Below are 26,160 nucleotides of genomic sequence, written 5' to 3'. Positions count from 1 at the left end.
TTGATTAGCGGCCGGCCGGGATGATTGTAGGCCCATGCTTGTATTAATGTGAAGTGATAATAAAGGTTTAAAAAAAAAACAGTTTTAACATGTGAGTGATTAATACAGGTATTAAAGCTGAAAGGGCTAAGCGACAGTCTAGGACCCTTACTACACACAGAGAAAAGATGAACTGAGCCTAACTGACAATACTGCATCATGGGTTTTGGAGCAGATTACTTCCCAAAGGACAATCTCCCATTCCTATTTAATGAGCCTACTGCCCATCTAACCTTATATCGTATTTCCCTGTTTTCTAATAAAAGGTTTTTAAAATGTCCATGTGTTTATGCAAGTTAGGTTTATATTCTACTTGCCACAATAAAAAAAGTGTTGGCTTTTGGTAGGTGTCTGTTTACTGATGGCTTCTGAAATAAAAAATTAATGAAAATCACATTATGGAAGACCATTGTTAACAGTGAGTATGTTTCTTGCATTTAAGCATTTGTAAATAGGGCACTTGAACAGTTTAGGTGAAGTTTTACATCACTGCTAAGCCACTACGCAAGCATCATGATTAGTCTATTTGCTTGCAATCTTAAACCTTTATTCTGTTACAGATTTCAACATTATTCTTTAAAAACAATATTGCTGTGCATTGTAAACTTTTCAACTACAAACCTTTACATTGCAAAATGTTTCAAAGACAAGCATACCAATATAACAAATGACTACATATACAAATTCACAATAAAAGCTGGCATACATAAATAAAAGATCTAAGATTAACAACATCTAGGAACCTCAAATAATTATTTGGAATGCTCACTTAAAAGACTACATTTATTCCTATAAGAAAACCAATGAATAAAAGAAAAATTCTGAATGTTATTAATGTTTAACATTATATTTTCAGAATCACGTTGAGTTTCTTCTATATAAAACCTATGATAAAGTTTAGATATGCGTTACTCAACCAATATCACCCTTAATAAGGCAAAAAATTGAAAGACCTTCTTATGCCAAAGCTAACATGCTTGTCTCCTGTTTCAAACATGTTTTCTACAACTCTGAAATGCAAGTGCATTTTTCCTTATGTATCTCACTCTTTGCTGGAACAACAGCCACTGATTCAGGATAATAAACGTCAGTACAATGAAAATATACTTCATACTGTATGCATAACCTGCTTAATATATACCAACTAAATTTGTTTTTGTAAAGGCGGCATGACACCTGCTGTTCTCATACAGTATACATTATGTAACTCTTAGAACACATTTATTAAGTTATTGAAAAAAATGTTCATGTTCTCATCCCAACAAATCACTGACCAGCCTATTAATGGTGTACAATACATATGGGGTAATGTTGTAAAATACATTAAGGATATGTCATATTTAGGTCCAGCTTATTAGATTCCTTCATTCATAAATATTAACATACTTAAACATGTAACTAGATAAAGGAAGATAATTGTTTAAGGTGAACTAAATGTCAGATTCATCTTTTTGAAGTTATACAAGGCCATAGCTCACTTTCACTTAAAATCAAGATGTATGCAACCAGACAATTTGAAATAAAAGCTGATTTCACCAACAGGGCCCTTCGTCAGCAAGGCAAATAAAACAGAGATTAATGTAAAAAAAAGTACACTGAGACAGACTTTGTTGATGCCAACAATGAATATGCTTGGGGTTCTATCAAATCCAAATGCAACAGACATTCAAACATAGAATCTTCATGTGGATTTCCATCATACGTTGTAGTGGTTGGTTAAGTCTGGAAAAAATAAAGAAAACTTGTTAGTATTGCTACCAATAATGTAAATGTTAGTATTTATGGGCATTACTATTTCAAAATAGTTTTTATTACTAGTTTCTGTAGTTCTTTATTATGTTGCTAGTGTTAATGGAGTACATTGCATTATTTATATATATAGATGATTATATGTAACGTTATATCATGCTCAAATATTTAATAGAATATATTGTGCTAAGCAAAATGGAATAAATACAGAACAGTGCACATCTAGTGGCTAACTATCCTATTGTTCACATCAATGAAAAATTAATATTAGGTATAGTATAAGCTGTAGATCCGTTTTGGCTAGATTTCACTAGTACTTTCATTAGTTATACAAGATCTTATTTACATTTATATGTTAATGTTCCAGGCGTCTTAATTAGTGTGTGAAAAAAAGAGTAAGGGCCATATGTATCAAGCAAAATTGCGATCGCGAACGCAGAAATTCACAGAATTTTGGCATTTGCAATCGCAATTTTGCTAAATGTTATGTATGAAGGCAAATCTGCGTGCAAAATAAGGAACCTCAAAATTTGCGATTCCTTATTTTGCGATTGCATTTAAGGAATCGCAAATTTTGTGATTCCTTTAATGCAATGTAAGAAGCACCAAAATTGTGCAATTTGGCCTTAAGGAATAGCAAATTACCACCAACTTCTAGTTGGTGGTAATTTGCGAATTCTTTGAAAAATACACTTTTTTGCATTTTTCAAAATGCAATGTGAAGCACATACATATGTGCGCCACATGTGCACCCATGCTTATTTCAGGGGTGCAACAGGGTGTCCTTTTGACAACCTTGCACCCTTGAAATTGTATTCTCAATTTGTGATTCTGTCATTGCTAATCGCAAATTGAGAATGTCTTCCCATTCATTCCTATTTTCGGGTGATTATAAATGTTGTCAGTTAAAGCTGCCAAATAAGTGAGCTAAAAAACTATAGAACGTTTAGGAATGAAACTTAAACAGCTTCAGATGTGCACACGTTTGATACTAAAATGTTTATGTTTTCATACAAAGCTATTATTTATTATGTATGGGTGTTGATATCATTGAAACCTGTGTGGTGTTCAAGTACAAGTGCACCTTTCTCGGTTTAATACATGTGGAAATATGCTGGTATCAGCTTCACTTTTTCATGAAACAAAAAATAAATATGGATAATTACAAAATAAGCAAACAATATAAATATGAATAAATACAGACAGAAATGTAAAGAAAATAAATGCCCTAAAACCAGGAGTCCTAAATATAACCTAAAGATAGTGAATTGGGCTAGGATTGTTTGGAAGTGTAAGGAAATATTACTTACCTGTAACAATAACAGTCCTCAAGTAAATTCTACCTAAATTCATTTAATTTTGTCAAACATATTTTTATTGGAATTTATTATATAGGCAAAAGAAAATATAGGTTACCAGAATTGTACATGACTAATTTCAAAATACTATTTAGTAAAGCATTGGGGGGCACACTCCAATCTAAACCCATTAAAAATATGTTATACAGTGCTACAGTAATACTCGATGTCCCCAATATTTTCAGTAAAAGTCATGTCAGTACAACTTGAGACTTGTAAAATCACACGGTTTTCAAGATAATCAACTCAGCTTGGAAAGGGGATTGTGGATATGCCATCCGTTTGGTAATTAACAACAATTAAAATCAACCATTCAAACTAACTTATGCAGGGGGGTGGTGAACACTGTAGTTCAGAATAATTGTCTGAGGGAGTCGGTTCCTAAGATGGGGGGTAAGGGATAGCTCTAATTGTTTCCTGCTAAGTCTATGGCCAGCATTTTATGTACTACGATCGTGGAGCCACACAAGAGGGTCTGGGGGGAGCCACGGATAAGTGGGAGGGGCACCCCATCCCTCTCTGCTCTCTCCCCACCGAGATCTCATAGAGTCCAACTCTGATGGCCTCCCACTGCCCAGGCGTCCCAACAAGGAGCTGTGCGCACCGTAGAGTCTCAGGCCACATCTGTGCCCTCCTACTTAAACGTGTTCCCGTCCCTACTCCTCTCTTCACTGCTATGAGCCTACAGCGGATGTTCCCAGGCATCTAGTATCTCCTTCCAATGCTCAACTATGTGATGGCATCTCAGTCCTTTCGACTCTTACCTAATTAGGACTCTGCCCTTTGCCCCAGCACAATAGGTAACATTCTGTTACCAGATCCCGATCAGTGGCCGATTGGTGGATTTCCAGGACATTGCTATCCTCCTTTTAGCTAGTGCCATGGCCATGTTGATGAACCTATTTCCCACATTCCATTTGGGCAGTAAGGGAAAAAGCCCCAGCAAGCATACCGTGTGCGCCCCAACGACGTACTTATCATTGTTAATACTTCATTCCACAATGGACGCAACGCGTAACAGGCCTTGGCCATCTACGTACTTCACCACCCTAAGCAACTTGAAGGCGATGGGGAGTCATATAAGTCATATGCACAAAGTTGAACTGTATATATTAGTAAGTAAGTAAGTTGGGGTTTTATATAGCGCTCGATTGCCGAGGTGTCCTGGTGCTGGAGAAAGATAGAAAGTAGGGCAAGTCCACAGGTACAAGATCCACTGCTATGCCTGGAAGAGCCAGGATTTTAATAGGCCACAGAATTTAAAAAGAACTGGTTGAGATCTGAAATCCAAAGGCAGCCTTTTCCAGAGTTTGGGAGTCAAGTATGAAAGGCATCTACCACCCCATCAGGCCTTCCTCAATTTCGGGATTTTAACAAAGACCTGATTAGCAGACCGTAGTGAACGCCCTGGACAGTACCATCGAAATAGGTTGCGGAACCCCAAAGGACTGCCACCATGCAGGGTTTTGTGGACCAGGCAAAGAGCCTTAAATTCAATAAGCTGATTTACCGGGAGCCAATGAAGGCTCCTATTGGCCCCAGAAATATGATTACATTTAGGTATGTTGAGTAGTGTCCGAGCAGCAGTATTCTGAAGGGATTGGAGCTTAGTAAACTGCCGTTTGTCAACCCCTAAGTAGAGAGCATTGCAAAAATCGATGCGAGACAATACAAGAGCAACCACCGCAGTTTTCCTCAGCTCCATTGGAAGAAATGGTAGGATCTTCCATAGGATCTTTAGTGTAAAATAACAAGCTGAAGTAACTTGAGTCATCTGAGCAGAGAAATTAAGCTGTGTGTCCCAGACCACACCCAGATTTCTCATCTTGTCCACTGGTGATGGACACTCTCCTGCCCCCGTTGGCCACCAGGCTATATTCCAAATTGAAGGGCCATTGCCAAACTCCTCGATTTCAGTCTTCTGTGTATTTAGTTTCAGATAGTTGGTGTGCATCCATTGTATGATGCGATCAAGACAACTATGAAACCTTGCAGACTGCACCTCATCAACTGAAGATATTGAAAGTATGATTTGAGTGTCTTCGGCATATGACACAAGAGAAAAGCCAAAGTCTCTAGTTTGGCCAATAGAGTCACATAAATAATGAAAAGGGTGGGTGAAAGCGCAGACCCATGAGGGACTCCACAAGGAAGATGGAATATGTCTGATTTGAGATTGTTCCAGCAAACCTTATGTTCTCTGTTTGTCAGGAATGATGAAAGAAGAGCCAGCGCCTTGTCCCTGATCCCACTTGCCTTCAGCCGTTGCGTAGGAATTAGATGATTCACTGTGTCAAACGTGGCCTATAGGTCAAGTAGGATCAGGACCGCACTTCCACCACTTTCAATTTGCATGCAAAGTTCTTCCGTGGCCATAACAAGTGCGGACTCTGTAGAGTGGTCTGCACGGAAACCATGTTGTGAGGTATCCAGAGTATTATTGGAGATGAGAAAGTCATTTAATTCCTGGTTAATGGCTTTCTCCAGAACCTTGGCCATCAAAGGAAGGCAGGAAATAGGTCTATAGCCCTTAACATCCCTATGGTCCATGGAGGGCTTCATTAAAATGGGCCTAATGCAAGTTTTCTCCCAAACTGTAGGATAATCTCCAGATCCTACAATGGTGTTTAAATGGGGGGGTCAGGAGCGAGCTTCTTATTCTAGCGGCCTCATGAATTATATTCGGTAGACAGGGGTCTTCTGGTGAGCCAGGCTTTATGGACAATAAGAGATCATTTACCGAGTTCTGTGTAACTAGGGAGAAACTAGATAGATGGTTAGAAATTACTGACCCCTCCTCACCATCCTGAGCGGGTGGATTATGGGGGCCAGACTCTGATCCCTCCAGTTCATTGTAAATTGTCGAGAGAGGGTGAGACACGCCAGCTTCTAAGCAGTCCCCAAGGCTTGATTGTTTGTTTGTGTCACTGTATTTGTGCTTGAAATTATACTTGAACCGCTCTTAATCATTTTTATCAGCTTTTTAGTTGCTTAAAAAAAAACCACTACATTTTACTCAACTTCGTGTTCATTTAAACCAGGTTTTAAACGCAACGCTTGCTTTTACGCACTTGTTTTTTTGCACTCTGACTTTGCTAACTGCATTGTGTAATTGAATCTGAATTTGAATACGAGTCAGAAAATGCGCCCTTTCCCTTGCCACTTTCCCTGGTCGTCAGCACTTCCTCTCTGTTAACGCGGTCTAGGGAACAGAGGGAGCTTAGCGGCTGCAGCGCAGCGCTGATTGGTGGGCGGGCGAACAGAAATACATTTAGGCCCACGCTGGAGCGGAGGAGAGCAGTGGGCGCGTCGCTGGCGCGTCAAAGGTGCGCCTAAGGCTAGCCCGTCTGCGCCCAGCCGGGACCAGGACCCAGGACCCAGGCCAATTTGTGTCATATTCAGCAAGACAACTCTGAGATTTAGCCTCCAGGAACTGTGCAATAGAGAAGAGGGCAGTGGAGACTTTAAAAAATGAAAACCTTCTTGTCAATAAAAAGGACAACGATTCCCCGAGTCTGCAGCCAGCCCATCATAAAAACACCCCGCCCACACAACCACCACGTCTTAGAGTGACCTTGCTCAACACGAGCTCACTACAAAAACACTGCCTCGAAGTCGTCTTGTTCCTTCAGGACGGAGACATTGATTTACTGGCAGTCACTGAAACCTGGCTTGGATACAACTCTGTTCCTGAAATGATTGCAGTGCTCCCTGGGGACTTTGATGCCCACTGGCACAAAAGACAAGACAACACTAGAGGAGGCGGGGTTGCCATCCTTTTCAACAAATGCCTTTTAGTGGAAATGATACTAACAGAGAGTATTGAAAACGTTGACACTCTAGGTGTCAAAATCTCAACTAAACCCTCCTGCCTAGTAATCCTAGTAGCTTATCACCCCCCATGACCACCCAGGTTCCACGATCTATTCTTTGAGATGGTTAGCGACCTCTGCTCTCGCTACCAGAACCTCCCGATGGTAGATGACTTCAACTACCACTGGGACAGCACACCTAGAGAGTTGCTGGCCAGCCAGTTTCAGAGCTCCATGAGCTAATTAGAGCTTCACCAATTAGTGAATGCCCCAACCCATAGCAAGAGCTACACACTTGACCTCATCTGGACCTCTCTGCCTCAAACCTGTCTTAGTGCCATTATCCCATGCACCTGGTCCGACCACTCGCTGATCAGCCGCTGGGTCTCGCTGGGCAGTCAGCCAATGCACACACCCTTAGGGTGGAAAACTATACGTAGCTGGAACAGAATTGAGGCTGACATACTGGTGGGCACCTTAGCCGGGCTCCCTCGGAAAGTACCCCTGTCTAGCACCCTCGACCAAGAATGTGTAGCCAAAGCCGATACACTCAGCATAGCTATTGACCAAGTTGCCCCGGCACGCAGAGTGAAAGTCAGAGATAAAGGCAAAGAAGCCCCTTGGGTCTGACTAGGAAGGCTGAATTTTACGAGGCTAGAATTATGGGTGCCTCAAACAAACAGAAAGAGACCTTCAAAATCTTGAAAGAACTCAGCCAAATATCACAGCAAAAAAAGACACCCCCACCAGTAGACTGTGACAACTTCGAGACCTTACAGAAGGTCAAGGACATGCTTGTGGAGATTGAGAATACCCTGACCAACCGGGCCCCACCTGACCAGCAGCCGGCACTGCCTATGCCCGACAATCAACTCCCATCCTTCCCTAACTTGGACCAAGTCTCCATGTATCGCCTGATGAACCGCACTAAATCGGGCTCTTCGGCAGACCCTTGCCCCCCTAGGGTGTTCTGCATAGCCCTGCCTTGCCTAGAAAGTCAACTTCTTGCCTTTATGAACCGCTCCTTGGAGACAGGCTACCTCCCCTTTGAACTAAAGGAAGCTATGGTCACTCCCCTGCTGAAGAAATCAGGGGCGGATGCTGCTAGTCTTAAAAACAATAGACCCATCTCCCAGCTTCTCTTTCTGGCGAAGGTGGTAGAGCAGCACATCCTAACATCACTCTCAGCCTTCCTAGAGAAACACCAGCTACTCCAGGGGCGTCAGGCAGGTTTCAGGGCCCACCACAGTACGGAACTGGTGATGCTATCGGTAGTCGACGAACTCCGAATCAAAGCCGACAACAAAAAACGAGTGCCCTGGTTTTGTTGGACCGCTCGGTGGCATTTGACACGGTCAAACATGACCGGCTCCTAACCCGTATCACCGAACTGGGTATCTGTAAGATAGCATACCAGTGGCTCAAGTCCTTCCTGTCCGGACGGTGCCAGAGGGTTCAGCTAGGGGAGCTAGTGTCTGTTAAAGGCGCTCTTACGTGTGGAGTTCCCCAGGGGTCAGCGCTGCGCCCACTTCTTTTGAACATATACCTCCAGCCTATCATAGTTGCCTTTGCACGCATGAATTGCCAAGTTTTTAATTACGTAGACAACACTCAGCTTATCCTCCAAATCGATAACACTCAACAGGCCTCCCTACAGGTACAAAATGTCCAGAGATACACTGTGAATTGGATGACTAATATCTCCTTGAAAGTCAATCCCGATAAGACAGAGGTCCTGGTCATCTCATCCAAGTCTAACCTCTGGAGTGACCTCTTTTGGCCCAGGAGCTTGGGACCACCCCCATGCCAGCCACAGTCGTGAGAAGTCTAGCGGAAAGATTGATGCAGAGCTCTCTATGGCCAACCAAGTAGCCACCGTCACCGGCACTTGTACCGGCCTTCTTAGACACATGCGAAGACTTGCCCACCTTCTCTCTCCAACGGCACTACAGATGATAATATCGGCCACCATCATATCGAGACTAGACTAAGGGAACGCCCTGTATATTGGCCTACCAGAAATATTAACCAATAAACTACAAGTGACCATGAACGATGCCGCCAGGTTGATCTTTAGGCTTCCCTGAGGGGCACATGCGACCCCGCTGCTGCATAAACTTCACTGGCTCTCCATAAAGCAGAGGGCTATGTTTAAAGGCCTCTTCATTGCCCATAAAGCAATTTAGGGCCAGGCCCCAACATACATCAAGTAGCGTCTGGGGAACTACGTGTCGGGCCGGAAACTGCGATCTTCCGAGAGCTGATAGCTGGCGGTCCCCCGGTTTAAAACCGCATCCAAGGGAGGTAGAGCCTTCTCTGTTATGCTCCTGCAACTCTGGAACAATTTGCCCAACGGCCTCCGCAAAGTTTCCGGAAACACCTCAAAACGCTCCTGTTCAGGGAGGCCCTGGAGGCATGCCAATAATCCGCATATAGGCACCAGATGGACAGAGGCTTGTTTGTGTTCACTCTCTCGAAGCGCTAAGAGACCCCTGAATGATTATGTGCTATAGAAATGTCAGCGAACATGGTCACATACATTTTGGTCGGGGTAGAACAAGTCTCCTTGTTGGAGCTTAGATAGGAAGGAAACAGTCTTAAAGAGTTCTCTGGCAGAATTCTTTGCCTTCTCTATCTTGCCAGTAAAAAACTCCGTTTTGGCTCTACAGATAGCTTCTTTGTACTCTGTAAGAAACTTATTATAGCTAAGCTTGCCTTCTGTGGTATAATGCACCCTCCATTCATGTCCGGTGCACCTGCATTTTGATTTCAAGTCTTTCAGCCCTGCATTATACTAGGGGGCAGTAGATTTGTGTCTGCGTTGGGAAACTGATCTTAAAGGAGCTAGTTGGGCTATTGCTTCTCTAATCCAATTGTCGTAATTAACTGCATCCAAGTTAGAATTAGAAATGAGCATAGGAACGGTATTAATTAGCCTCTCAGTAAAGGTCTCATGATTAAAATTACACCAAGATCGTGCAAAAGTTGTAGGTGGACGTTGTGCAGGGGTGGGGTGGTTTCAACAAGGAGATTAACAATGATTGCCCTATGGTCTGTCAAGGTCAATGGCAGAATCTTATTGATCCAGATAGCAGAATAATTAGTAAAAATTCCATCCAGTGTGTGTAATGCATTATGGGTGGGGCCAACCACTCGCTGAGATAAACCAAGAGCTTCAAATCTATCTAATAATGATAAGGTCATAGAATCAATGAGGAGTTCAATGTGAAAATTAAAATCCCTGAGTACAGTAATGGAGGGGGTGTTTGGACAGGACTCCATAAAATCAAAAAGACCTTTTAAGAATGGGAGCTTGGGACCTTGTTGTCTATAGAGAAGCAGACCAGTAAAATGTACCTTATTATGAATTTTGATGTTAAATTACATGGCTTCAGCGCCTGCAAATTTCAAACTCAAATTTCAATTTGTATTCTGTTCTATAGATTATTGCTATTCCTCCACCTATTTTGTCCACTCTGGGGACTGAGGCAAGGGAATAGCCCTGAACCTCGTGTTATGAGAAACCTTCTTGGTGGATGCTAGAATATTCTGCCCCATTCCAAGTCGGTAAGATCTCTGTCTAAGACAGTGTCCCATTGCCTCCACAATTTATGTAAGGGAGTAAGGGATCTTCTAATCAATGAGACATTTAATCACTTTACTTGGTGCACATCCGTCCCTTCCCCCTCAGTGCTCGAAAGTACGGACCAGAGCCTTGTACTGCAGGAACTGCCCAGGTGGGAGGTCATAGCCTTCTACTTGATGCTCAAAGGGTGCTAAAACCTTCTCCTGGTAGCAGTCCCCTACTGTCTTCAGCCCCGCCTCTGTTCGGCAGTTGGACCATAGGTCCCCATGGTGCAAACAAACCAAGGGCAACACTGGTGCATATCGAGGGATCCCGGCCATTTTGGTCATGCAGGGTTTCCAAAACTGCAAGGCCACTGTCTGCAGTATTGACCGGTAAGGAACTATCAATGTAGGATCTAGCAACTTAGCTAGTATTAAGTTACTGCCTCCAACCGCTGCACTAGCCATTCCATCTGAGAAGCCAAGAAATAGAGCTTGAAATTCTGAACCCCTAGGCCCTCCTCTGACATGGGATGCTGTAGAGTCCCCAATGAAACTCTTAGTGTCCCCAATGAAACCCTCTGCCGTCCGTCCCCTAAAATAAGATGCCACAACAAGGAGTCCAAGTTGTCAAAACCATCCTGTAGACACAGAGATCGGGAGGTTGCATAACAATTTAGCTAGGGAAATTCTGTCTTTAATAGGTAATAGGAAAGAGCACCAAAAAGAAACACAGGACTTAAGGGACCAAAGAGCCCTGTCCAGATTATCCTCTCTTAGATCATCAAAAGAGTGAAAGATGGGGGAGCGTGGCCAAGATGCTGACGGAGTTAGACCTGGGTTTGCGTAACTTCGTCCCGACCTGACAAGATCTTCCCCACCGCCTCACTATTATCCTTACCTTGGTGAGGCGACCAGCAGGAAGGGTGGCAGAGGAGCTCCTGACTTGTTGGACAGAGCTGAGATGATCCCGTGCACAGGAGCAGGGATGGGTAATGAGCGGCCCCGGGCTTCGCCGCAACGGAGCCTCGCCAGACTGAAACGCAATGAGCAGGGGACACTGACAGAGCCAGGGGCCGCCCCTCAGAGTCCGGCGGCGGCTGGACCGAAATGTTGGCAACATCAGCAGCCTCGTAGGACATTAGAGTGAAGGCTCACATGCGAGAGCCCAGAGAAAGGCTGAGGCGGATGGACCCAGGCCATCAAAGACGGTAACGGAGCCTCCTGCACAGAGACATGATGGAAGGAAGATACCAACAGGGCCTCGGAATTGCTTCCGGGGCCTATGGCAGCCTGACGGTTGTAGGATCTGCACACAAAGCCCTCCTAGGACACATGATCGACAGCCGGAAGACCTAAAACCGATGAGAGGTGGAGACAGAGCAGGGCCATCGGAGGCGGTGAGCATCAAATTCCTGCACAACGAGGCAGAGCAGGCGGCTAAAAGCCTGGGGCTGAACTGTTTAGCAGCGGAGCCTCATCGGACAAAGATGAGGCAGGCAAGAGACGCCCGAGAATGCACTAAGGGTCCAGCAATGTTCCAACTGGCATATGAGACTGCGTCTAAAGCCTGGTGCGGCATAAGATCCATGCATTACATGCCTGGGCTCGGTGGGCGGATAAAATACATGGAGCCAGGCCATCGGAGACGGTGAGCAGTGTGAAAGAGAAGGGGCGAGACACGATGTGGCCTGCCAAGTAGCCAGACGAAACATATGTACCCTGGTCCTAACAAGGGAGCACCTGCGGGGTGAAGAGGGTGCCTCAGAGGAAGACCCCAGCCCCCTCATGGGGATATACGTGGGCGGCCTAGAGACCCGAGAGAACCCCGGGAGCTGGGGCTTTCGCAGACAACGCGGCAGAAGAATGTGGGGCCATACTGAGCCACCATCAGTACAGAAGTAGCTGTACTTACTGGATACAGCTAGAATCATAATAAGTGCAACACACGTGTGGCCAGCCCCGAGCGAGGGTGCGGTAGACTTTAGCATCATGCATGAAGTGGTCCAGTGGCACCCCAGACGGGCCTGTCCCCAGTGGTCCAGAGAAGATGGCAGCAGCGAGGGCCAAGAAGGGGGGTTCAATCAAAGATTTGCTACTCAAGCAATCGGGCTCTCAAGGTGACCCAGAGACGGCATCAAGCACGGCGGCCTCACCAACCCACTGACTTTCCCCCTCACATCTAGCAAAGGTAGACACTTCGCACTGGGGGCTGCTCAACGAACGATCATAGGGGACTGATAGAATCCCAACTTGACAGGGATGGCTCCACCATATCTGGCATCTCCTAGGGATGGAGAGGCTTACATTGACACTCAAACTACAGGAGGACACATTTAGGGAAGTTTGGCGGACGTTTATTTCCCTCCCATCACACGAATTCACAGAACTCACTTGCCCCAGATATCTAAAATTGCTGCGCCTGACTGACCCACAACCTTGACCCAACAGAGGGGACCCTCGAGAGTATAATAGGTAAAGGTTTATAGAGACATAAGGGCTTATGGGCACCCATGGGCGGGAGGGGTTTTTTTAGGTTAATTTTCTTTGGTCTATATTAGGGGTTTAAAAGTTTCTCACGGCACTGAGGGTGGCTGAATGTTGATACCACGTCAGTGATTGTATTGCATAATAACTGCTTTTTGCTGCAACAAAATAAACAAATATAAACAACAACAAAAAAGTGAAAGATATGAATTCCCAAATTCTTGAAGGTAGTGTGTGCCCAAATAAGATCCACAGGGAGATCCTGGGGTCGGGGTAGGGCTCCAGCCACAGGGAACACTTCACCCAGCCATCTCCAAGACCCATACGTGACCTTGTCTCAATAAATGGTCCCAACTAGTCTGCGCAGGTTGAAGGAAATGTTCTGTGATGGAATAACCCCATTTTGGTCAATGTGGATTAGGGCTGCCATATAGGGATGCTGATGGAGTGCCAAGTTCTTATTAAGTATTTTAAAATCCATGTTGAGCATGGAGAGTGGTCTATAATGCACTACCTGAGCTCCCGAGACTGTCGTTTTAGGGAGCGGAATCACAAGTGCATCCCACGTGGACTCAGGAAGCTGCCCAAGTCTTAGAGATTCTGCATGGAGAGTCACCAATTGGGGTGCCAATTTTGAAGCGTACACTGAGTAAAATTCTGCATGGAATCCGTCTGGTTCCGGCGTTTTATCCATGGCCATGTTGGTGATATCCTCGCGAATCTCCTGTAACGTCATGAAATCCGGCTGTTGTGTGGTGGGCCTGGGCACCAGGCAAGGGGGCATAAGAGCGATCCAAGGAGATATCTACCACACAATTGATATCACCCCCTGGTATCATGGTCTCTGTTTTCAGGTCGGCTATTTGGGCTGAGAGGTCACGGAGGAAGGTCACATGGTCCTGGTTAGGGGCATACACACTACCAAGCATAATGTCCTGGCCAAACAGTCTCCCAGTAAGCAACACATAGCTACCCTCTCCTTATCTATCAAGGTACATACTGGTTCAAACGGGAACTCGCCCGTATTCAGCTTAACACACCCCGGGCGTATGCTGAAAAAGAGGTCGCAAAAATCTGCCCCCTCCATCTTCTGCGTAGTTTCTCCACCTCCCCCTGCAGGAGGTGAGTCTCCTGTAGCAAGGCTACCTGTACACCAGCCATCTCAGGTATCTGTGCACATTATGCCTCTTAACTGTTGAGCCCATACCCCTTATAATCCACGTGAGGAAGTTCAATGTGTGATGTGCGGATGCCATGATAGAAAACAGATGTCTAGACTCGGCCCATCCCTGTATCCCCACCGACCCTACTCCCAGATAAAGGATTCATTACCAGCCCTGCAATCAAACCAAACCAAACCAGAAGAAAAACACCCACAGTCAACAACTTCCCGATCCCAGAGCTGCCTGGCAAAAGCCAGAAGACCAAACTGTAGGTAAACCAGCAGTCTCGGTAAAGGACCCAGACTAGACAAAGAGTGATCCTTCTAGGGGGGAGGCCAGGCCTTAAAGAAACAAACTCTCGCACAGACCGCACCAGCCCAGACTTCAATAAGGCCCATCCAGACCATAGAACAGCACGGTAGAGCGCAGCCCATCACGAGGGGAACAGGCACTGTGCTTGATTGACCTGTTTTTCAAATGATATCATCCTCAGTAGCTGGAGTAACTATTGGTAGGGTGACACTGTCCCCATGGGAGGAGTCCGAGTCTGAGTCCCCTCCACCGAGTTGGAGACAGTCTCTGAGAGAGTTTCCCTATCCTGCATGATCTCGGCCACCGCCTGAAGTGCCCCATCCCTTTTCCTCTTGGTTTGAGATGGACTTGGTTTCTTCGGTGGGTCCCATTTGGTCCTTTTCCTGGATCTCTTCCTGGGTCCTGAAGCCCCTCAGACTTGTAGACCTCAAGCCATTCCCACGCTGCCTTGGGATATTCACAGAAATGCATCTTCCCCTCCAACGCTATGCGGAGGAGGACAGGGAACATCAAGAAATATTGTAGACCCTCCTCCCATTGGAAGAGGCTCATCTCTGTTGGACTTCGATTGTTTAATCAGGGAATATTGAGACTTTGCAATTGCCTACTACAAATGGGACTTCAGTCCTTGCTTTGTGCAATTTTATTTCTCAGTCTTTTAAGTGCTGAAGTTTTGCCACAACTAGACGCGGGGTAAGGAGTGAACCAGCGCTATCGGATGGGCCATAACACGATGAGCCCTCTCAAGAGTGTAGAATGTTGACAAGCCCTCTGCTGCAACCACTGTGCAAAGCCATGGCTAAAGGAAGGTGATCGTGTCCCCACCCTCCACTCCCCCAGGCAGGCCCACCACCCTAATGTTATTTCTTCTATTGCGACCCTCTGCGTCTTTGGCCCTGTGTTCTAGCGAGCAGACTTTAACAGAGAGCTCTGCAACTTGGATCGACAGCACTTGTTGTGCAGGGTGGAGATCAGCAATTGAGGACTCCGCTACTTTCACCCTCTTTGCTAACTTATGATGCTCCACTCTGAGGAGCCCCAGGCCACTGACACAATGCTAATGTATTGATGTAGTGTTGCTTTAGTGTCAGCAATGGCCTCTAATCTTTTGGTCAGCTGCTGTTACACTGGGTCCGCTGGAACTGAAAACCCAGGTTTCCCTTGTTTCTGCTCCGGGGGTTCATCTTCCTGGTCTGCTGGTGCTCCTATTAATTTCGCTCTGGCCTTGCCCATCTCGGCCCAAAGCGTGAACCAAATAACAACTATTGTGGTTGTGTCCACGAGGTGCCCTTCTCTGGGATATTATTGCAGTTGGGGTGGTCTCAGGGCCAGAGGTCAAATTTCAACAGACCACATTAAGGCCACCTATGCGTATCCAAGCCGTCCGTCCCCCAGCAAGGCGGGGGTCAGCCCCTTTAATGAGTCACCAACCATAAGGGCCCCAGACCCCCACCCATGGCCCAACCCCACCAGCACAGTACAGATGAAAAGCAGTTCATGGGGTGTCCACAGCAGGGCAGTCCTTCAGGACAGTCCAAAGCCTCGGTTGGGCTGTGGGCAGCAGAGCTGTGCTTCGAGTCAGCTCAAAACCCCAGACAGGAGGGGGGCTAACTTGCAGAAGGAGAAGAGGGGTCCAGGGAAGTTACTCCTATTAATCAGACCCCTGGCTTTACACTGGGCCCCCGTAGGGGTACATCTACACAGTGGCACAGAGCCAGCATCCTCTCGCACTGGACACGGCAGGTAATACTGACCACCATCACCTCTCCCCAAGCGCAGTCAGGGGACAACCCCCGGCTCAGGGTGTGGGTCGGAGTATTGCACAGGAGAGGAGAGGGATACACAGGGTCAGACCCAGTCGCACCAAGCATTGTACCTCCCGCCGGGGCCTGAACCAGGGCTTGAGGGTCCACCGCACCATCGGGGCAACCCACATTCACCGTACCTCCGTCAGGTCTCGACATCCTCCAGCTTGGCCAATCTGAATCTCACTGCTCCTTTCCCAAGCTGGGGAAGGCCTGCATCCAAGTCCTTCAGGTCCGTAGGCCTTCCAGGGACTACATCAGGATTCGCCGTTCCCCCGCCTCCATTCGCCACAACACTGCAGTCGTCCAGGACTTTTGCCTGTCAGCAAGCCCCTCAGTGCGGAGGCGTGCCCCCACCACAGGGCCCCAGGATCCATGCAGCGAATCAGGCAGCACCAGGAACCTTCAATATCAGGCGGGCCAGTGACCGCACAAAGGGCCACCCTGGCTCCGCAGATCGAGAGTCTGAGACCGCCATATTTGGAGTGCAGGCTCGCCGCTCAACCCTCTGGACCCTGGCTATCTGGTCTCTCCCCGCTCTTAGGCAGCGTTCCGCACCTCTTGCGTCTCCTCTGGTCTGGGGACACGTTCCACTTTCTGTCGCGGACCGGGTCTTTGCCGGATATTGCAGGATGATAAACGGGCTGACGCAGAGCAGCAGGCTCACCTGTCTGCCATAGTTGGCTACCAAACCACGCCCCCATTCTACCTACATTCATAATATTTAAAGTATTTCCTGGCTACCAGACTGAATCTCAGAAACACTTCATATTAGTAAATATGCATATCTAAAATGTTTTTCTTGCCCCCTTCTCTAAAACTATTTGTAGAAATGACAAAACAGGTGTTTAAAAATGTAGTTACAGGGAAAGGTATAACCACCTCTTCAATTTTAGCTTTTAAAATGATTGAAGCTTACTTATACTCACAGAGCTCAGCCCCAGTAATAATATTCAGTCACCCTTCAAAAAAGTAAGGATGGACAGGATGATTATTTACATGAGAGTTCTCTGCCTCGAGAACTACTATGTTATGTTTCTGGGAACACATCCAGTTCCATTTACCACCTTTTTTGAGCACGTGGTAAATGGTTTGGGAGGACAATAGGGGGCAAGAGGGACTGTAGGCTGGCATCGGGGAGCGTTTTATGCTCCCCGGTCTGTCACCAGATCAGCACAAAATGTTACCAGTTGGTAAAATTGTGCCCATTGTTCCAGTACCCAGAACATTCCTAATTTTAAAACTGTACTTACAATGCCTGAGATTACATTCATCAGACAGTATCTGTATGCCTAGTGTCCCCACAGTCAATTAATAATTCAGACAATCAATCAATCAGGGTTTATAAGGTGCACGGATACTCCAAAAGTGTCCCGTCACTGAAGGACCATCAGATAAAGCCTCGCACAATGGATTATCCCTTAAAGACTGACTTGAATAATCAGGTTTTAAGACCATGCTATAAGCAGTTTCCCCCCTCAATGGTCACTGGCCTGGAGGAAGGGCACTCCAAACCCACGCAGCAAGGTAGGAGAAGGACACATCACCCTATTTTACCACTTGACTCTCGGTACAAGGAGGCAAGCCCAGCCTTGGATGAACGGATGGTTCTGGCTGGATGGTAATGAATGTTCCACATGGAAAGATAGATGGGTCCAGTCCCATGTAAGACTTGGTGGGCCAGAACAAACATTTTGAACTGAATTCTCTTCATGATAGGGAGCCAATGTAGCTACTTTAAATAAGAGACAATAGGAGGCTGCCAAGGGATTTTTGATAGTGTCCTTGCTGCCGCATTTTGAACCAACTGTAACCTCCTCATCAAATAAGCTGAGAGGCCCAGGTATGGTGCATTGGCATAGTCCAAACATGAGGTTATGAGTGCATGTATCACTGTTTTTTGCACCTGAATAGGGAGAAGACGCAAACATTTCTTTACAGACTTTAAGACCCCAAAATGGGAACCAACCACAGTCCACACCAGCGGACCTAAAGATAGCCGATAAGGATCTTAACTCCTAAACTTTGGGCTACCATGGCAGGAGGGGGAGGTGGTGTAACACAACTTGGCCAGCACTCCTTATCCCAGATAGGTGGAGGTAAGCCAAATAACCAAATCTCAGTTTTGCTGGAATTACATTGTAAATTGCTAGCCTGCATCCACTGAAAAACAGCTGTCAGACATTTCTTAGATAGACATCCTAGATGCTTCAGGTGAGTAAGAGAAGCTGTGTTTTGTCTGCGTCTTACACTATCTGGACACCAAAGAACTCAAATAAGGAGGCCAGAGGAGCCGTGTAATGATTAAAAAGAGTAGGTCCAGACCCTGTTATGGAATAGTGACCTCTTGAGGAAGTTGGGACTCTTGGGGGGTTGATGAAATTGGCACTGATCAGCATTGAGCATCTAGGTGATGTGTGGAGGGGGCAGGCGATGGTGACATTTGAAACCTTGCCCCAAAACTACCAGATGGCAGAGACCGAGCACAACAGATCTTTGAAACTTGGTCATGACCTTCAGCGCCATATTCTCGAGGGGGACCAACTACAGTAGGCAGCTCTGCTGGAGGACCACTTCCTTTCAGCCCTGTTGGAGCGCAAGGATGTCTCCATGATATATAGAAAAATAAAGGAACAATTTCCCTGACCACAATGAGATATTTCTCAGAGAGGGACATGGGGACACTTGAGGACGACAATTGGACTGAAGCTATTCAAGCCTCAGAGAGCCCACTACAGGTTGATCCAACTGCAGATACTTCACAGGGCCTAAATATCCCAGGGTACGTTTAGAAAAGATGGGTGGGGGGACTCCGCACTTTGTCCAAAGGGAATGTGGGCAAGAAGGCACTTTCTTTGATATCCTCTGGAAGTACCCATCAATACAGCTTTACTGGGTGGGAATGCTGCAGGTAATGACCAATGTACTCGGACAGGCGGTCCCCCTGGACACTAACCTACTTCTTTTAAATGTTTCGGGAGAAGAGGTCTGGCTGAGATATGAGAGGATCTGGCTGACAATGGCTGTGGCTGTGGCCAAGAGTAACATTGTGCGTGCCTTGGGTGCAAGGTCCACTCCCCGGCTGGAGGAGAGGAAGTATGATCTAGACTGGTGCCAAACGGCAGAACGAGTGGTCTATCAGAGTAGAGGCTGCCCTAAGAAATGGGACAAAGTGTGGGCCAATTGATGCACCTATTGAGGTGAATGAACATGAGGATGGGCGAGAGGAGGGCAGGGGGAAGTGGTGTAGCTTTCAAAAACTTTATTGATAACCCAGTATTGTTTTTACATCAAGGTTGTGCTTAATCGTCAATGTTTGCTATACCTATGATCAATCGTTTTCTACTCTCTTCCCATGTACGATGAGAAATGTTCCAATTGTTGAATTTTTTGTACTCCCAAGTTCTTTCTTGCTTTTCAAAATTTGTTTATTTTAAAAAAAAGCAGGTCTCAAGGTAGAGCCCTGTGGGACTCCAAACCTGGTCACTTTAGGGTCAGATGCAAATGATGCCATCTAATCTGATCGACCTCTATGAGCAAAAAAAGAACCGATCCATGCCACGCAAATATTCTGACACCAATATTTTCCAAACCCTGGAGAAGAATAGAGTGGGACACCATGTCAAAGATCGCAGATAGATTGAGTAATGTCAATGTGCTCTATTTCCCCTGCTCTAAAGCCAGCTTGATGGAGTCTATCACCTCTACTAATGACGATTCAGTACTAAATTGTGGTCCAAATCCTGACTATGAGTGATGCAACAGCTGACCTTGTTCCAAATATTTAAAGAGCTGCCCATTAATTAGTTTCTCCAACATCTTTGACAGAGCTTGTTAACAGTGAAATGGGCCTCAAATGATTCAGCATTGTTCTGTCCGCTGAACGATTTTTTTAATTGTGGTATTAATCTAGCCTGTTTCCAACAGGATGGTACAGTGGCAAATTAGATTGAACTGTTAAATAAATGGTTCAAAAGCTGATTGATCACCTTCAAACTAGCAATCAAGATCTGTGGGGGGAATTGGTCATCCAGTGAGCCAGATTTACACACTAGGATATCGTGGTCTGATTCTTCTACAGAAATATCATTCAACATGCATAGATAGTTTGTCAGGGGTCTAGCAGGAATCTCAAGCATCTTCTCCAAGTTACTGTCAGAGTGATCGACCCTAAGATTGTCAATGATTCCAATGATCTTATCTTCGAAGAAATCTGACAACTTCATATATAAGGTGACAGGAACTTCTAAAGGCTAAGAAAGTGCTGCAGGATCGAGGGAGTGTTTTACGATTTAAAAGAATTCTCTAGAATTATTATTAGAAAGCAAGAAAGGTCACTTGGGTTTTTTAATTAGTCCATGATAGTTATTCAGATCCTTTTTTATAACATTCTTTATCCTCAGTACCATAAAACCTTCTCCAGCACCTCACCAAAATTGTAAATTTGTATGCATATCCTTTAGCTCATACTTAAAGCCATCCGGAGGAGGGTGCGGGAATTCTGCTTTTTCACAGGGGCTAGTGTATTGGCCATGTTCAATAAAAAAGAGTTGACTGCTGCAGTGTCTGTCTCTATCTCCCTACTCAAGCAAGGTGTAGTACTCTCTAAAAAGGACTAAATCCCAGAACCAGACTCTAGACCAGTTCCTAAATGAGGTGGGCTTCTTAAAACAACACACAGGGAAATTATTCTCGACACCCCATCTAAAAAATATAATGAAAGGATCAGACCAGTTGAGATTTTTAATGTCCCTCAATTCAATCAAGAGTTAGACAAAATAGGGCTAAAATATGGCCTGCAGAATGAATGGGGCGACACATAAATTGCTTTAAATTATATGTCAATTTCTCTTGCAGCATCCTTCTTTGAGAATTTACTGCATTATCTAAGTGTATGTTGAAATCTCCCAAAACCGTAAAGTTAGAGAACTGAAGAAGGTATTTGGTCAAAATATAATCCAATAAGTCAAGAAACTCTCCTGCATACCCGAGGGATGATAGATCAAAGCACCTGCCAGGGAAATTTGGGCTGATATTGAAACGCAGAAGCGTAAAGCCTCTCTGCTCTTTGCAACTCAGTCAAACCAAATGTGGCACATTTAAAACAGCTTTTAAAAATAATAGCCAAACTCTGGCTCATTTACTCACTCTAGCTAAATGTAATACTGAATAACTTCATGATAAAGCCAGTCAGTGATCAAAGTCTCTGTTAAAAATTAAACATCCAGATCATCCTCTTTGAGCAGATCAAATATATGTGGTGTGTTTATGTGTAAAGACCTCCCGTTCAAGAGACGCCTGCACTTCAACATACCTCTCTACCTTCTTCCTCAGAGAGATCTGAGAGTAATATCTTACCCCATCGCTGTCTGCCCAGGGGAGGACGGCTGCCCATTGATCACAATGAGCAACAGGTAAAGGATTTCCCCAGAGACGTACCCCTACAGCTGGTTCTACGGCCAGAGGAAACAAAGCTCTTGTGAGGAATATGTAATATGTAGGTTCACTTTGTTTTTTTTTCAAGAAAAATGAAACTAAAACTGTGCTCCATGGGAAAATATGTTTATAGCATCTTAAATAAAAAACACTGTTTTACAATGATTTTAGTTAAGAATCCTCCCAGTCACCTTTGTAGATGACAAGAGAGTTTAAGTTCTGAGTTAAGCATGGAATTAGATGATCATAGAGATTGCCAGAAATGCCACAACAAAGTTTTGCCTCAAGCAGACTAAACTCGGGTAGCAAATTGTCTGGGAGATCGTGGGCATGCAAGACGTGTCATAGCTAAAGGTAACAAAAGAACTGTGAATTGGCCAGGGAATATCTAGCCTTTAAATCCTGAAATGTCACAAGGCTACCTCCCCTGCAGACATCCCCCAGATAGGAAATCCAACTTTGGTCCCAGGGGACAAGCCCTCCACGGTCGCGAGCTGATTAAGCCAAGTGTCCCGCCATAAAGGAGTCATCTCAGTGAGACGATGGTCCCAGCCAATGAGCCGGAGAGCCACCCTCCATCAGGTAAGAGGCACCCGCATGCAAGAAGGTAGTGTGGTGGGTAGGCACGCCCCATACAGAAGATCAAGTGAACAATCTAGACTCCTCAAGTGACTCTCCAGGCTGTACGCTATGCCATACCACCAAGTGGGCTTCGAGGTACTATAGGTAAATGTCTGATAGACACAAGTCACCATCAAAGGGGGATCTATGCAGTGACTGAAAAACTACCTTGTGCCTACCACCCGGCCACAAAAAAATGTGTGATTCTGGGGGTCAGGGAATTAAACCATTTGCAGGGGGTGTGGTAGGGATAGTTGCCCAGAGTATACAAGTAGCAAGTAGTGCATCAGGCACACCATCTTAAAAAGGGAATTACTTCCCCCAGGGTTCAATGGCAGGGCTGTTAAGGGCCCAGGCCAGATCCTGGAGGGAAGACACGTGGATCCCTAGACACTTAGAGGAACTGTGCCAAGTGGGAATGTTGGGGCACCAAACACGCCCATGGGCATCTCCCTTCACCTCTACCAGACAGGACTTTCCTTCATCAATTCAGAATCCGGAGGCCTCGCCATTAACAAAAGTCCTGCGCGCTCATACAAGATAAGACATCGATTAGATGAATGTTGAAAGTAAAGGAGCACTGGGCATGGACGGCAGAGGGTTTGCGACCTCTGCGGGCAGTGGAGGATGTCTTGAGTAAAACCCCCGATAGAAATCAGTAAAAGTCTGAGCACTTGCTGGAATCTCCTCCTGGAGGCATCCAGAATCACTGGGACCACCAGGGCTGAGATACCACGGGTTGCCAGCCAAAACAGTAGTTTGCCAGACTTGTCACCGGTTGCAAACGTCCTATGCATGGAGGAAATCCAGCAGTTATTTGCTTCATCAAGAGAGACTTGTCGTAGCTCCGTACAGGCTATGGCCAGGACACGGCGAGTGCTTTCAGTGTCACAACGATGTCAGGTAGCCTCCAGGCGCAATATCTGACCTTCAAGGTCAGTCAGCTGTGCCACGCAATGAGCCTCCACCCGACATACAAAGCCTTTAAGACTGCCACTCAAGGAAGTCTTATTAGATGCCCAGAGTGTCGCTGCCGATGAGACAGAGCCTACATTAAGCTTAAATAACTCCTGTAGTTCTTCTTCAACAAAAATAGCACTATCAAGGCTTTGTAAATGCCAGGCACTGAGGGGCAGATTTATGATAACTGGCGCATCCCCAGGGATGCGCCAGTTATTTTGCGCCGCTGCTCCGTCACCCATGGTGCGCCGCATTTACAATGCGGCGCACCATGGGGCAAAAACGGCACAGATGCGTGACGCATCTGTGCCGTAAAGGTGGCGCATTGCTGGAGTTGCGTCGCAATCGCGACGCAGCTCCAGCAAGGCTCGGGGGTGCCCTATCTGACCAATGCTGCGTCAAGACCTATGCCTGCTTCAAGCAGGCGCAGTGTTTTGACGCAGCATTGGCCTGAAAGTGACTGACTGAAATCTTATAGATTTCACTCAGCCACTTTTGCAAGGCGCACCTGCCCCGGAACGCCCACCCTGTGCCGGAACGCCCACAAGTGGCGCAGGGCTTTACAACGTGACGCATCTGCCTAGATGCGTCACGTTGTAAATGGGTCGTAGGGACGTTTACGCCGCAGTTGCGTGACGCAAACGTGGCGCATTACCAACATAAATCTGCCCCTGAATCTTTAAGCAGGGCGCAGGGCAGCTGGTTGGGTTCCCCAAGAAAACAGAAGCAGAGCATGATCAGAGATTCCACATGGGAGGAAGAACACAGATTGGACCAAAAAAAGATCTGCTGCCAGTACACACAACAGGTCAATAAGGGACTCCTCTGGGTGTGCTGCCAATTGGTGACTGCAGGCCCACTGGGCAGGATGCCAGGAGCGCCATACATCGCAGAGGCCCAGTGAGTCAGCCCACAAGGACAAACAGACCAACCGAGACTACCTACTGTACGGGGCAGTGGAGTCATCCAGATCAGGGATGGCGTTAAAGTCTCCTCCAACCACGTAAAACCTGGGTGGGGGGGGCACAAGGAAGGATTGCAGGGACTGTCGGTAGGGCTGCAGCAGGGGCAGAGGAACATAACAGGACACAAAGTTGTAATGCCTTGTGTCCAGGTGGCCCTCAATACCCACGTAACATCTTTGGGCTTCGGTGTGCTGTGCCGTGACTGCAAAGGGAAGAGATTTATGCAGCAGTATGGCAACTCCTCTGGAGTCACGTGTGAAGCCGGAATGGTAAATCCAGTCATTGCCAAAACTGCCCAAAAGGAGGCATCTTGTGCCTAGCAAGTGGTTCTCCTGCAAGAAGACAACTGCGGGCCTATATTACCTGATATACCCTAATACTGCAGAGCGTTTATTATGATCTAGCAAGACGTTCACATTCCAGGACAACACCGTTACTTGCGTGTGGGGGGGTCATTATGTGTACGGAGAGCATGAGGCAGTTACTGCCGGAAAGCAGGGTCTAACATAATAGCCTGAGGACCTGCGGTGTCATGCCTTACATCTGTGATGATAGTAATGTGCGTGCTCACCTTAGACAACCTGAAGGGGCAAAGCATTGTTAAAACAGTTAACACAGCGGGAGTCTCATGGAAGCTTGACCAACATCTTGGTTGTGCCCCCCAGATTCAGGGGCATATTTACAAGCCCCTATAGCCACCAGAACATCACTTTTTTTTACGTTGGCGTGGTGATACTGGCTTGACCTTATTTACAAGGCAGTGTTAAGCCTCTTAATGTGGCTTTACTTAACGCTGCGGTGTAAATAAGGCACCCTTTCACGCTATACTTAGGATGAAAGGGGTTGGCAATGGATGTTGCAGTGGGCGTTCTGCCGCAACACCCATTGATTTTGACGCTGGCCCATATTTACAAAAGTGGTGTAAATATGGGGCAGCATCAAAATTAAGACCAGGGAAAACCTGGTCTTTACAGGACGCACCGAGGAGAAATGCTTTAATTCTCCTTGTGTTTGCTATTTTTATAAACAGCAAAATGCCATGCATACACTTTGCACTGCACACGGGTAGTTTTTATCGTGGACTACAGTGGTAGTGTGTGAGACAAGGAACAATACATGCCCAATTGGGGGGGTAGTTTTTACCGTGAACTACAGTGGTAAAGTCCTCAGTAAACACCGATGTTGTATAATTTATATTGTATTATGGTTTATAATTGAATCTAACTGAATGTAATGAACGATTGGTGGATAATACTGCCCCTCATTTAATTTGCGATCGCACCAATTTCTGTTTGTAACCATATTGAGTTGGCAAACTACGAGTATGTCTTCCATAATACTGTTTCAGGAGTTCTACACGTGATACGTCGAATGCACAGCATTTAAAAACGGGCGATTTTGACAAAACATTGTTGGTGAGCAAGCCTGCTGGGTCAGCCGAAACGCATCTGATCAGCCGACAAATAAAATCTTAAGGGTTTGTCAAGACATGGCGTTGTTATTTCTTGGTTGCTGAGGAGTGTGTGTATATATATATATATATATATATATATATATATATATATATGTATCTTGATCGAATGACTGTCTGTGAGTGGAATCGGCGGTAGGGCACTGGACTGGATTAAAAGCTTCCACTCCAACCGCACCCAATGTGTCACCATGGGTGAGTTTAGGTCGGAAGAGGTTAAGATTACCAAGGGGGTCCCACAGGGATCGTGTTTGAGCCCGACCCTGTATAACACCTTTGTGGCTCCCCTGGCAGAAATAACCAGAACATTTGGCTTCTGTCCAGTGTCCTACGCTGACGATACACAGCTGCTCTTCCCTTTTAAACAACTAACTCCGGAGATTATACAATCTTTCTCCGATGGGATGAAGGCAAT

At 46.0% G+C, this 26,160-nt stretch overlaps 1 protein-coding gene across 1 annotated transcript in view; it reads right to left on the bottom strand.

The window, feature by feature from the left end:
- Window positions 1–564: 564 nt before the first annotated feature.
- HDGFL3 (HDGF like 3) overlaps window positions 565–26,160 on the bottom strand; it is a 264,253-nt gene continuing 238,657 nt past the window's right edge. The window contains exon 6 of the mRNA XM_078684735.1: window positions 565–1,761. Within this exon, the coding sequence (XP_078540861.1) occupies window positions 1,756–1,761 (6 nt within the window). The 3' untranslated portion in view covers window positions 565–1,755. The remainder of the gene's footprint in view (window positions 1,762–26,160) is intronic.

Source organism: Lissotriton helveticus, chromosome 3_2 (assembly GCF_964261635.1).
Source record: "Lissotriton helveticus chromosome 3_2, aLisHel1.1, whole genome shotgun sequence".
NCBI classification, from domain to species: domain Eukaryota; kingdom Metazoa; phylum Chordata; class Amphibia; order Caudata; family Salamandridae; genus Lissotriton; species Lissotriton helveticus.
Note: the sequence above shows the minus strand (reverse complement) of the source record. Positions and strands in the feature narration are given on the sequence as shown.